Raw genomic sequence first — 12,496 nt, 5'->3', positions numbered from 1 at the left:
TCTGGGTCCTTTTGGACAAGACGCAGGCATCCACAGTCCCATGCACATTACAGAAATAGATCGGCTTCACACCCAGAAACACCCGGGGAGACGCTCACACATACATGCACACACACACACACACACATCCCAATACACCACAGAAAGACAGAGGCACAAGTCAGGTATCTGGGGACACCAGAGATAGCTGAAAACAGACACAAAGAGATAGACACAGACAGACAGACAGACAGACAGACAGGCAGGCACAAACATTCTTTTCTTTATTTTTCGCTCCCTTTCGCTCTGTCTCTCTGTCTCCCTCTCTGTCTCTCTGTCTCTGTCTCTGTCTCTGTCTCTGTCTCTCTCTCTCTCCCTCTCTCTCCTCCAGGGTCTTGCTACATAGCCCAAGGTGACCTTGAATTCCTAGGTTCAAATGGTCCTCTGCCCTCAGCCTCCTGAGTGCTAGAATTACAGGGCTGTGCCACCAAGAATTTACAGAATTACAGGAATTATAGGAGTGTGATGGCAAGAAGTTTCATTCTTAAATTTATTGGCAGCCGTGCAAAGTCCAGCCCTGGGGAGGCATACGAACAAGTCCAGCCCTGGGGAGGCATACGAACAAGTGGTCTGAAAACTTCCCCAGCTTCTCTCTCCTTCTCTTGGCAGATGAAAGGCTACCTCACCCGGGCAGTGCCGCAGACCCCCCAGATCAGAGGCGGCTTCTCCCAAGCATCCTCAGACCGCACCCCTTGGCTTCTCCATCACTCGAATGCTTCCTCGTTACTCTTCCTGGCTGTCCATAGCACTCTGAGCTGCAGGCGCCAGCCAGCAGTGCGACCCTAGCAGGCCCTCCACACCCTGAGAGCCTGTGAGGGGGGCATGCTGGGAGCAGGAGGCCACCCAGAGCTTTGTCTCAGTGGCAGGGCAGTCAGGAGCCTGCAGATCTCCTCAGCACTTTGGAATGGCCAAACAAAGACAACTCATCCATGAATTCATCCCTAAACACGTACAGAGCACTGACAGACTCCATATGGGAGACAGCAAATGGCGAGACACAGTCCTGCCTTCACGGAGCTCAAGATCCACAGAGGAGACAGAGACCAAAAACTCAAGAAAACTCTATGTTGTTAGGCTAGAATGTATGCATCTGCTCATAAATTCATACAGTGAAGTCCTCCAGGGCCTCTGAATGTGACTATATTTACAGATGGAAACTTTAAAAGAACTAAGATAAAATGAGGTCATATTGTGGGCCCTCATCTAATGTGACTGGTGACCTTATAAAATGACATGATTAGGATATAGTCCCACCCAGAGCGAGGACCGGGGTGGAGGCACGGGGAAAACCCATCATTTGTAAGGCAAGGGAGGCCTCAGGAGAAACCAAACCTATAGGAACTTGGTCTTGAACTTCCGGCCTCCAGAATGGAAAGCGAAGTTCCTGTTGGTTAAGGCATCCCATCTGAAATGTTGGCTACAGCATTCCTTGCAAAGGAATACAGCCAAAACCAAGAAAGCAGGGTGGGCAATGACAGCAAGCCACAGAGATCTGAATACAGAAAGCCACCCTCCTGCTCCGACTCCTGCTGGGCCTCTGACTTCCCAGCTTCCTCTTGGCCCCTCTGGAGGGTTGGGAAGAAGATGGCCGCCAAGGGCCCCTAGCTGAGAACTTCCAGCATGTGTGTGAAGAGGAAGGTCCCAGGTGGTTTTTCCTGTGTTTCAACTATTGCTCTAGAAATTAAGTTGAACCAAGTATCCTACAGATGTGTCAGAGAAGAGGAGCCCTGCACTTTAAGGAGAGCCTAAGTGACCTATATCCCGCTACTGGTCATGGATGGTCAACTTCTACATTTCTCAGAGTTGCCCTTCACGCATACAGTCTTCCTGTAAGTAAATCACATAAATAACTAATCCTTTATGTTGGCCAAGGCATTCTGAGTTGACATGGTCCATCACTATTGAATGGATGGGAAGACCAAGGTCCAGTAAAGTTGGCTGACAAGGCCAAGGTCAACGCTGGAAACTAACTTAATCCAGGGCTTTGGGGAGACTGCATGGCTGAGAAGCAGAACTGAGGATCAATGCAGGATCTCCTGGGTTCAATTCCAAAGAGAGACAAGCCCAAGTGCAAACCCACCTGGAAGCCGTGGGGGACCCAGGTGACTTTTCACAACCTGCTCTAGACTCTTTGTTTTGACCCAAATGAGCATGAAGGCACCTGGAACATGAGTTGGCAACTCAGCCTGGGTGGCCTTGGAGTTGTCCTCAGACTCCTGTCCTCCTCCACTCCAAGGGGAGGCCATGCTTGAGGGCTGAGGCCAGGAGGGGCAGGGCCAATTCTAGCTCTTCTCTTTAAAGTTGAAACATCATGTCTTGTTGTTACACGTTGTAGCACTGCACGGAAGAGTTCTGCAAGTAAAAGCAAAGTCCTCGAGTTGGAGTTTCCTCTGACCATTTCTTTGTTCTGAATATTGTGATGTCCATGCTACAGTCTATAGAGTTCCTCATTTAGGAGGAACTTGCGTTTGAGGCCAGCCTGGACTACATAGCAAGACCATGTCCCCCGAACAATTAAAAAGAGGAGATAAGGGACACCAGCCCTGGTATTCTCACAGGTGGTGGGAGACATGAGGGCCTCTGAGTAGATATTAGTAAATTATACTTGGAGATTGTCACCATGCAGTTGCCAGTTCTGTCCACAGAAGCCACAGTGGCAACTGATGACCATCAGGATTAAATTTCTTGCCTTAATCTTATTAATTATTACTAGTAGTAATAGTAGTAGTAGTAATGGTGGTGGCACTCGGGGATTGAACCTATGGCTTCTATAGCAACCTACATCCCCACCCCTTTTCATTTTTCGTTTTGAGGCAGGGTCTTGCTAAGCCTCTCAATTGCCCAGGCCTGATTAGAACTCGTGATCCTCCAGCCTCAGCCTTCCAGACAGTGTGTACATTCACCACCCTGCCTGGTTTCCCTTTCTTCTTTCTAATGTAGTATTTGATACATACACCTGATGCAAAAAGCACAGAACCCTAACAAGTAAGGTAGGAAGCATATGAATAAACTCCTGAGAGCCCACCGCCGCCGGATGCTGCCCAACGCCCAGCACCCCTGCATCCTCTTCCTCATCCTGGCCACCCCGCAATGGCTCCCCCTCCCCCCAGTCTGGCGCAGTCACTGCCTCCCTTGTAAAATGCAGCTTCACCACATTTGCACCCATCTCTAGGCGTATGTTGTAGACACTGAGCTCTTAAAAAAAATAGTATCTTCCTGCTCAGGGTTCTCCACATTCATCTTTTTAAAGGTGTCAGTTTCTTCAGGAAACACAGAGAAGACGGGGTGGGGGGTGGGGTGGAGAAACGGGGCCGGAATCCACATGCTGACACTTCCAGCTGTGAGGCTGCCTGATCCCACTGAGCACCAGCTGCCTCAGCTATCACGACCCAGGCGGGGCAGCTACAGCCCCTGCACGCTGCACGGGGCTTATGGAAACTGTATGCGGAACTTGCATATTGCAGAGGGGGTTGCAAAAATTACTGCCTGTTGTTTATTTTTATTTTTTTCCTTTTCCTTCTTCCTTCACTTTTCCTTTAACTTGAGGGTAGAGAATCAGTGATCCACAGGGGGAGATATACAAAATTATTTCTTCCTAGCTAATATAATCAACTGTTTTCTAGATTAAAAGCTGGTAACATGAATTTTATTCAATCCATAAAAAAGGGATAGCTATTCCTTGTTAATAACTTACCTGCTCAACAACGGTTGATTAGGCCCTGTCACTTGGACTTACGACTCATCTTCTATTTTTGGTACAGTTCTGTACATATTGTTGGCAGACTCTATGTCTTTCGTTTGGTGTAGCATCCCTTGCTTATTGAGTACTGTAATTTTTGCTGATTGTATAGTACAGTGCAGTACTACCATTTTACGTTCTGTTATACATTATATATTTGCACGGAAAAGTTACGCAAATAAAAGCAAGGTCATTGAGTTGGCATTCCCTCTGACCACTTCTTTTTCTGAATATCGTCATGTCCGTACTACATACAGTTGCTCATTTAGCCACCAATTCAGGAACAGAAGTTGGTAGTTAAATGAAGAGCGCCTATACTAAAACATATACCTACCTCTAGGCAGCATTAAGAATTTTTTTTTTTTGGTATGTTTTTAGAGAAAGGTCTACAGGGTGTTCAGGGTCTCACTACTAGATCAGACTCCTAGTGATCCTCCTGTTTACAGCCTCCCAAGAGCTGGGATTACAGGCGTGCCCAGTCTCAGTTGCCATCTCAGCGTGCCCCGGGGATGGGGAAGAATTACTAATGAGTTCAGGAGAAGAGCAAAAATGAATTAGTGAGAGAAAAATGATTAATAAGAGGTCACCAACTGTGTTCCTGCCCTTTGAAATATCAAGTAACCACCATGCTCAGCTCTTCCTCTGTTCCAAGCCTTTGGGGCTTCCTTAGGAGAGGATCCTGTCCACTGACCTTGTAGGAAGACACTCTTTGGGGTGCAGCAACAGTGAACACAGCAATATCAGGGCAACATCGAGCTGGGACCAGGTGGCAAGATAGTTCTACAAGCTTGTGCCACATACAACTCCTTTCAGCAACCCAGTCCTCACCTAAGTCTTTCCAAAGGACTTTGATTGTCCACGGGACACAGGACTTCGTTTTTCTTTCTTAGCAATTTCATAATTCGCCTCCAATAAGCACAGCCTTCATTTGCTTCCAGAACAAGGTATATGGCAGATAAATATTCCAGCGGAAAAGGCAAATGCAAGCTAAGATCTGGAGCCGGGAAAGCTGGAGAGACTGACATTAAAACAAGGCACATACTAAAATATTTATATGCATGTCTGTGAAATATTAATGCAGCATCTTACAAACACACAGGCAAATGCTCCAGGGCAGGACCCTCTCAGATCTCTTCAAAGAACTGCATTTTAACAGGGTGCAGTTTTCCTGCCTTGAAAATTTCTGTTTGCCTCCAAGCACACTATGGCCTCTTCAGCTTTGAAGTGTCAGCTGGTCAACATACCCGGTTCCCCTGGGCCAGCTGTTACACCATCTGCACACCTGGACTGCAGGAGCCAGCTGCTAGCAGAGAGGCTGCAGGGACTGGAGGCTTGGGTACCTCTATTCTGGTCCTCGAAAGCACCCTCAAAGGGCACGCATCCTCCAAGACGCTTGCCTTTCTGCCCACTGCCTGGCTCTGTGTGTTGCAAGGGATTATGGGAAACTCAGCAGGTGCCAGCAAACATCAAAGTATTGGGCTAAGGGGACTCCATAAAGCAGGGCTTTGTAGCACCTGGCAAGGCCAGGAGGCAGTCTGTGGGCAGGTTGTGGACTCCTTGGGGCAGGTACTGTGTCTTTCCTGTTCCATTCTAACCTGGGCACCTAGAACAGGAGACTTAATAGTGGCCCAGGAAATACTAGTTCCCTAACTACCTTGAAGCTTAGGGAACTGGCTGCTGACCTGTCCCCACCCAGAGGCAGGGTCTTCATACTATAAAGAGAGGTAACACAAAGTACTTCCATTTCAGAATGACAGACAAGCTAGGCAGCAGTACAGGGCAGGTGACACCTTGTTCCAAATAAGACAAAGCTAACCGTACATTCATTTCCTGAAAGGACCACCACAGCTTACTGAGATGAAGCAGTGGGCGTTGTGTGAGGAGTCAGGAAGTTGACTGTATGAGGCAGAACCGTCACTTCCACTCTCTAGGCTTCAGTTTCACCTTCAGACAAGCCACTTAAGGCCAAGCCCTTAGGCATGATTAGAAACAGAAGCCTGGGTTTCTTCAAACCCTTCCTGCTTTTCTTACCACTCTGGCTTCCTAGGAGCTCCCAGTAAAGCCCTGTTCTAGAACATTCTCCGCTGATTTATGTCATCAGATATAGCCTAGAGACAGTTCTCAGCTGGGGCTGTCCTCTCAAGTTGAGTGAGGCATAGAGCTAGTTCTTTCCTGGGACTTCGGGAAGCCCAAGATCTGCAGGACAACTGCGGAGCGCTTTGCAGCACGTTGCAGGCCGCTGCCGCACCCCTCCACTTCACTGGGAACTTTCTACCAGGGAGTGAATGCAAGACCTTGTGCATGCTAGGCGGTGCCCTACCCCTGAGCTCCACTCCCAGCTCTTTTTAATTTTTGAGACAGGGTCTTGCTAAGTTTTCCCAGCTGGCCTCAAATTTGTGATCCATGCTTGGTCTCTGGGAGCTTTCCTGAAACAGAGTTAACTTTGTTCTTGAAAGGCTATTTGGTTCTGGATCTAGACAGGGTACAAAGATGGCCTGGTCCACCCTCCTCACACATCGGGCTTGAAAGTCACTGCAGAAAAAGGGATGACGCTCCACCTGCTCATTCCTACCCGTTTCCTTTGTGCCTTTAAAATTTTTCTCTTTTACTTCCGGGCTCATTTCCTCAGCTTGCTTTCCTGAACTTCTCTACCTTACCTTCCCAGGTCCTAGCCTCGGGTCAGAATCTTGAATTTTTCACTCTGACTTTCTTTTATCTTCTCACAACACCATTCATTAGGCCTGAGAATCAGGGCCTGGATTTCCTTGTCACCGGGGCTTTCCCACATTCACTCAAAGGCCCAGGAAACGCATCCTTTTCCTCTCTGTTCTCCCAGAACTGGGAGCTCCTTCTCTGGGGCTCCTTCTCTGACCTCTTCAGTCCCCACAGTAAAAAGCCCTGACCGCTATCTTGGGCATAGCAGTAGTTAGCGAAAACGCCATATTCCAGGGCTGCCATAACAAAGTACCACGAACTAAGTGGTATACATGATAGAAATTTATTTTTTCACAATCTTGGAGCCAGAAGTCAGAAATCAAAGTGTCCTCAGGTCAGGGTTGGGTTTTTGTGAGGCCTCTCTCCTCAGCAGGTAGACAGCCATTTTTCCTGGGTGTTTGTGTGGTATGTCCTCTGTATCCTGATCTTCCTTCTTTTGTTTCCTTTATCTGTTCTTCTGTTCTATTCTATTTCTCTCTCTCTCTCTCTCTCTCTCTCTCTCTCTCTCTCTCTCTCTCTGAGGTCTTGCTATTTTGCCCAGGCTGGCCTTGAATGCCTTGGCTTAAGCCATCCTCCTGCCTCAACTTCCTGAGTAGCTGGGAATACAGGTTTGTGCCACCACATCCCGTCTTATAACTCAGATTAGGGCCCACCTCAGTGACCTCCATTTTAATTGAATTACTTGTCTAAAGACCCTACCTCCAAGGGCAGTGATATGCTGTGGTACTGAGGGTTAGGACTTCAACACAAGAGCGTAGGGAAGACGTGATAGAGCCCATAACAGAAGTGACAGCGTGGGGGTAGAGGGAGCACTGGCTTTCTAGGTTGGCATCTGGGATGGCACCTTTTGGAAAGGGCACAGCAGGCAGGCACCCTGCTGTCAACAGCTGGAGTGGTTCAGAATCACCCGAGGTTCTGGCCCCTCACACGTAACTCCACAAGCTCCCGAGTCACAAGCAACGTAACTCTTAACAGGGAATGTGGTGAGGGTCACCCGCAAAGGAGACAAGCATTAGATAAAATGGAATTTTAATACAAATGAAAAAAAATGGCAACCCAGTGGTTGGCAATAGCTTGCTTTAGAAGGCCTCAATATTGGTCAGTCCAAGTCCTGAGCCATGTGGGTTCCGGGAGATCGCAGGATTGGCCTCTCCTCCTCCAAGTCTCCTCCCTCACATGCCATGTCCCTGTGCCACGTCTGTCTTGCTGGTGTGGTGTCTGATACCTGTGAGGAGAGCCACCTGAGTCTGACCTGCACCCTGCAACAAACAGGCTGTTCCTTTAACGACGTCTCCTAGGCCTCTGCCAGGTTCTGAGGTTGGCAGACAGACAAAAGTCAGTTTTGTGCAGAATGAAGAACCTGGGGATGCAGGCACTCTCTCCGCGGCTCCCAGGGTCTCCTGGCTCCCTGCAAACTACACAGAATCCTGAAGATCCCTCTCGCTCGCAAGGTGCTCAGGTCGCAGGGCACCTGGGTTCTGGTGACAAGCAGAGTCCCAGAGTCTGTGCAGAAGGGACCCCCGTGGGGCCCAACGGCAAGGCAGGCCAGTTAGGAGGTGCTGCTCCTTCGACGAGAGTGGAGGGCTTTCCTCTTGGCGATGTCCTCCTCGGTGTCACTCTCACAGTTCCTCTGGGGAGAAGAAAAGAGGCCCAGGGTGAGGGCATCTGGGTGGTTAGACCTGGACCAGAGCCCAGGGGTCAAGATGATGGTGACGGAAGCCTTCAGCTCCCTCCAGAGACCAGAGGCAGGGACAGACGAAAGGGGACTGGAGCCTCCTTCCCAGGAGGCAAGAAAGCAGGCAAGGCATGGAAGGGGAACCAGGCACCAGAAGGGCCCAAGTCATCATGATGAAAATGACATCCGGTGCCCATTGTGGCTGCCACACACCCAGGAGCACATGGACCAGTGGTTCATGGGCTGAGGGATCCCCCGACTGGCCTAGAGAGAAAGAAAGGAATGGGTGACAGCTACCACTACATGCCCTCTTCCTCCACTGGCTCACACTGCACCTTTAGCAGGTCTTGCTGTGCAGCTTTTCCCAGGAAAAGACTTCAGAACTCTGCTCAGATGCAAGATGAGATGTATGAAGCCCAGCCTGCAGCTACTGTCTGGGCAAAGCAGGGCTGGAAGTGCTGTCTGCAGGCCAAAACAGCCTTCTGTTAGGGCCCCCAAGAACAGCCCAGTCATTACAAGTAGTGAAACAGCTGAGGCAGACTTGAGTGAGTCATTGCAAAATCTGTTGTCAGATGTTTGGTTTCAATGTTTTCTAAACAGGGGGCCTGGCATTATCTTTTCTTTTGTTTTGAGACAGGGTCTCACTATGTACTGCAGACTGGCCTTGAACTTGCTTATGTAGCTCAAGCTCGCCTCAAACTCACAGTGATCCTCTTGCCTCAGCCTCCTGAGTGCTTTGACTACAGGCATGCACCATCATGCCAGGTTTTCTTCTTAGGTACTAGGAATTGAACTCAGGACCTTGTGCTTGCTAGGCAGGAGCTGCACCCACTGAGCTATACCTTCTCCCTTACTCCTTCGGGAAATGTGTATAACGTGTTTGGAACTCAATCCTTTTCCAGGACTTGTAGGATGAGCATTGTGCTGACAGTGCTGAGTGCATGAATAAAGAGCACAATCTTAAATGCTCACACAAGGACAAAGTTAGAGAAGAAACTGATCTCTCTCTCTCTCTCTTCTTTGTTTTTTCTTTCTCCTTCCTTCCTTCCCTTCCTTTCTTCCTTCCCTTTCCTGCAGTACTGGAGATTGAACTCTAAACCTCCACACTGAACTATGTCCCCATCACTTATTTAAAACAAAAAGAACTGAGACAAGGTCTTACTAAGTTACCCATGCTGGCCTTGACCTTGTGACCCTCCTGCCTCATCTTCCCAGAGGGCTGGGATTCCTACCTTCTTTCTGATTCCTCTCTAGTCCTCTTGCCCTATGAACCACTTCAGACCCAAGCAAGAGAAGAGAGGCAAGGGAGGGGCTGGGGAGATGGCTCAGTGGTCTGCCAAAAAAAAAAAAAGAAAGAGGCAGGGGCGCAGGTAAGGTGGCCCACAGGCTGCCTGTCCTGGGCCCTCCCAGATGGCCCTAAGTCAGCTGGAAACCCAAGATATACATCCTGAACCAGGCCTGCCTACAACAATAAAAATAACTCCAGCTCTGCTGAGCAGCAACCTTGTAGTATGACTCAGAGCCAAACAATGAAATAAAAAGCTCAGTAAAGTCAGCCTGAGATTCTCAGGGATTCTCAGAGGGAGGGTGGTTCAGATGAGCAGAGGGAAGCAGCCCAAGCGGGCGCACTGTTGGCCAAGGCACATAGACTTCTGGGCCATAAATCAGTCCTGGCAGGAGCAGGAGTAAATAAGAGCCCAGGCTGAAGAGAGGAACCCAGGACACAAGGGAGTGGGGAGCACAGGGACCCACGGTCACCTTCACCCCAACCTGTGCAATCCAGATGCACTCAGTGAGCAGCAGGAAGGGGTGTCCAGCAAACTCCTACAAAGTGAAACACTCCCCATTTTAAAGTTTGCAGGAGAATTTTACACAATAATAATTGTTAGCACACACTGAGCACTTACTTCTATGTGAGGCTCTAAAGACAGGGCTTCGCTTATACCTCACACCTACTCTATGAGGCAGGACCTAGTATTAGCCCCATTGTGCAACTGACCACAATTTGACACAGAGAGGTTAAGAAATTTCCTCAAGGTCACACAGTCAGTGAGTACCTGACCTGCACGCTGGCAGGGCGGCGGTAAGGGCTGCACTCCTGCGGGGTATATTTCACGTGAGCCTCTCATTTTAAATGTACATATGTACTAATGCACTCAGGTAAGATGTCTTTCAGGTATTATTGGTGATAATGATAAATCTGAAGCAAAAAAAAAAAAAAAAAGGAAAACTGAAAAGAGGAAGCAAGGCTCTCATCCTAAACAGTGAGAAATAAAGTTTGGTTTTTTGAGATAATCCCTTCCTTTGGAGTTTAGGCTGATTTTAAACTTGCTATGTGGCTGAGACTGGCCTCAAACTCAAAGTGATTGTCCTGCTTCAGCCTTCCAAGGGGTAGGATTATACCACTACTCTTGGCAAGAAATAAATGTGGGATTGTCTGTGGTCCTCACTTCCCCAGCCCCCAAAGTCCTCACTGGGGTATGAATTATCTGGGAGGGGAAGAGGGATGGGGTTGGGGAGCAGTCCCTTTGAAGAGCAACCCTGGAGAGGAACAGAGCGCCTCAGAGAACTCATACTGCCCAAATGGAGCACCCCTCCTGGCACCTTCATAAGCTCCCTAAACTCACACCTCGGCGGATCACACACCAGTCTCTGGCACAGAGGAAACAGGGGCAGCAGAACAGGCAGGAAACACCACCCACCTGTTGGGGGGCGGCATGGCTTCCTTACCTCCAATCCCCTACCCCTGCTCCCAAGCTCCAGGCCAGCCCTGAATTCTGCCCAAGGAGAGGGCACTGCAGGTACTTACTAGGTCCTCATGGGGCCTCAGGTGCACCTTCTTCATCAGGGAGCGGGTGAGGTGGTTGCACAAGGAGACGATGCTGAAGGACAGCTGAGGGGCAAGAGCAAAGCCACACCATGTGAGAACATGCAGAGACCCAAGAGGAGCAGAGACCCGCCAGACCCCGTCCCCACCCGAGCCCACACGCACCTTCCACCGCCGGCGCACGTACTGCTTCTTGAAGTTCTCCAGGTTGATCACAGACTCCCTGCGCACCATGGCTTGCTGGCTGTCCACAGGCTGTGAGAGAAAGCAGAGTGTGGCAGTGGCACGGAGCTTCCGCTGGCCGGTACCCACATCCTGAGCCTGCCCTGGCACCTCCCTCCCAGGCAGGGCATGGAGCAGGAATGCCAAGTGAGGGCCACAGCCAGGACACGGAGATGGCCCTAGCGTCCCTGTGCTGCTATCTCGATGGCCAGACATGGAGTCTGCTGTGGCCGGAGGCTCCGATTCTCTCCATTGGTGAGAGCACAAGGCAGAGGCTTCAGAGGTACGGTCGTTCTCTAGCAGCCTGGGTGCACCCTATGTGCCAGGCTGGCTGGGGCCTTAGCAAATGAATCTTGCTGGCAGATGGGAATTAGCACTCTTAGAGGAAGGAAACAAGGGCTTTGAGGGGCCTCTGTTGGGGAGAGAGGTATAGCTGGCTTTCACTGCCTGGCACTCAAGGGTTAACTTAAATCTTGATCTCTCCAACTGGCCTGGCATGGCTGCTCTGGACTGGCTTCCTGCTGGTAATACGGTGATACTAACAGCGCGTCACTGGGTTCTTGAGAATGAAGTGAAGGTGGATACACAAAGAGTTTAACACACTACTCAACAGTCACAAATTACTGTCAGCCTTCCTGCCTCTCCATTTCCTGTTAAATTTCCTTCCTTCCTCCCTTCCTTCCTTCCTTCCTCCCTTCCTTCCCTTCCCTTCCCTTCCCTTCCTTCCTTCCTTTTGTTCATTCTTTCTTTTGTTCATTCATTCTTTCTTTTTGTAAAACAAGACTTTCCTAGGTTGATAGATTTCAGGGTTTCTGTAAGCTCCTGATAAAGTCTGCATATGTGAATGTGGACAGGAATGTTTATAGCAACATTATTCAGAAGAACTAAAGCCCAGAAGTCACCCAACCACACACCAACTGATGAATGGATACACAAAATGTGGTCGATCCACGCGGTGGAATTGCTACTCATCAAAACAAAGGGAGCATGGGTACCTACCACACCACAAGTGGACCAGAAAGCATGTGAAGAGGAAGGAGCCAGACACAAAAGGCCACAGACTGTGTCATTCCATTTTGCTAAAATGTCCAGAGCACACAGGTCCATAGAGATGGGGAGGTGATTACATTGCTAGGGCTGGGGATAGCAGAGGGTGAGAAGTGACCCCCAAAATGTCTCTTTACAGAACAATGGATGTACTCTGGACTTCAACGGTGGTTGTATGACCTTATAAATATATTAAAAAACCAATGAAGTGCACATTTCCAAAAGGCGGATT

General features: G+C 49.3%; 1 protein-coding gene across 2 annotated transcripts in view; it reads right to left on the bottom strand.

The window, feature by feature from the left end:
- Positions 1 to 7,505: 7,505 nt before the first annotated feature.
- The window catches only part of Dapk2 (death associated protein kinase 2), a 107,090-nt gene continuing 102,099 nt past the window's right edge, over positions 7,506 to 12,496 (bottom strand). For both annotated transcript variants that reach the window (XM_004628828.3, XM_023712542.1), the window contains exons 10-12: positions 11,161 to 11,250; positions 10,978 to 11,061; positions 7,506 to 8,123 (exon numbers count right to left, since the gene is read on the bottom strand). In XM_004628828.3, the coding sequence (XP_004628885.1) occupies positions 8,043 to 8,123; positions 10,978 to 11,061; positions 11,161 to 11,250 (255 nt within the window). In that variant the 3' untranslated portion in view covers positions 7,506 to 8,042. The remainder of the gene's footprint in view (positions 8,124 to 10,977; positions 11,062 to 11,160; positions 11,251 to 12,496) is intronic.

This window comes from Octodon degus, unplaced genomic scaffold (assembly GCF_000260255.1).
Source record: "Octodon degus isolate 3935 unplaced genomic scaffold, OctDeg1.0 scaffold00026, whole genome shotgun sequence".
Taxonomy (NCBI): Eukaryota; Metazoa; Chordata; class Mammalia; order Rodentia; family Octodontidae; genus Octodon; species Octodon degus.
This window is presented reverse-complemented; position numbering and strand designations above follow the sequence as displayed.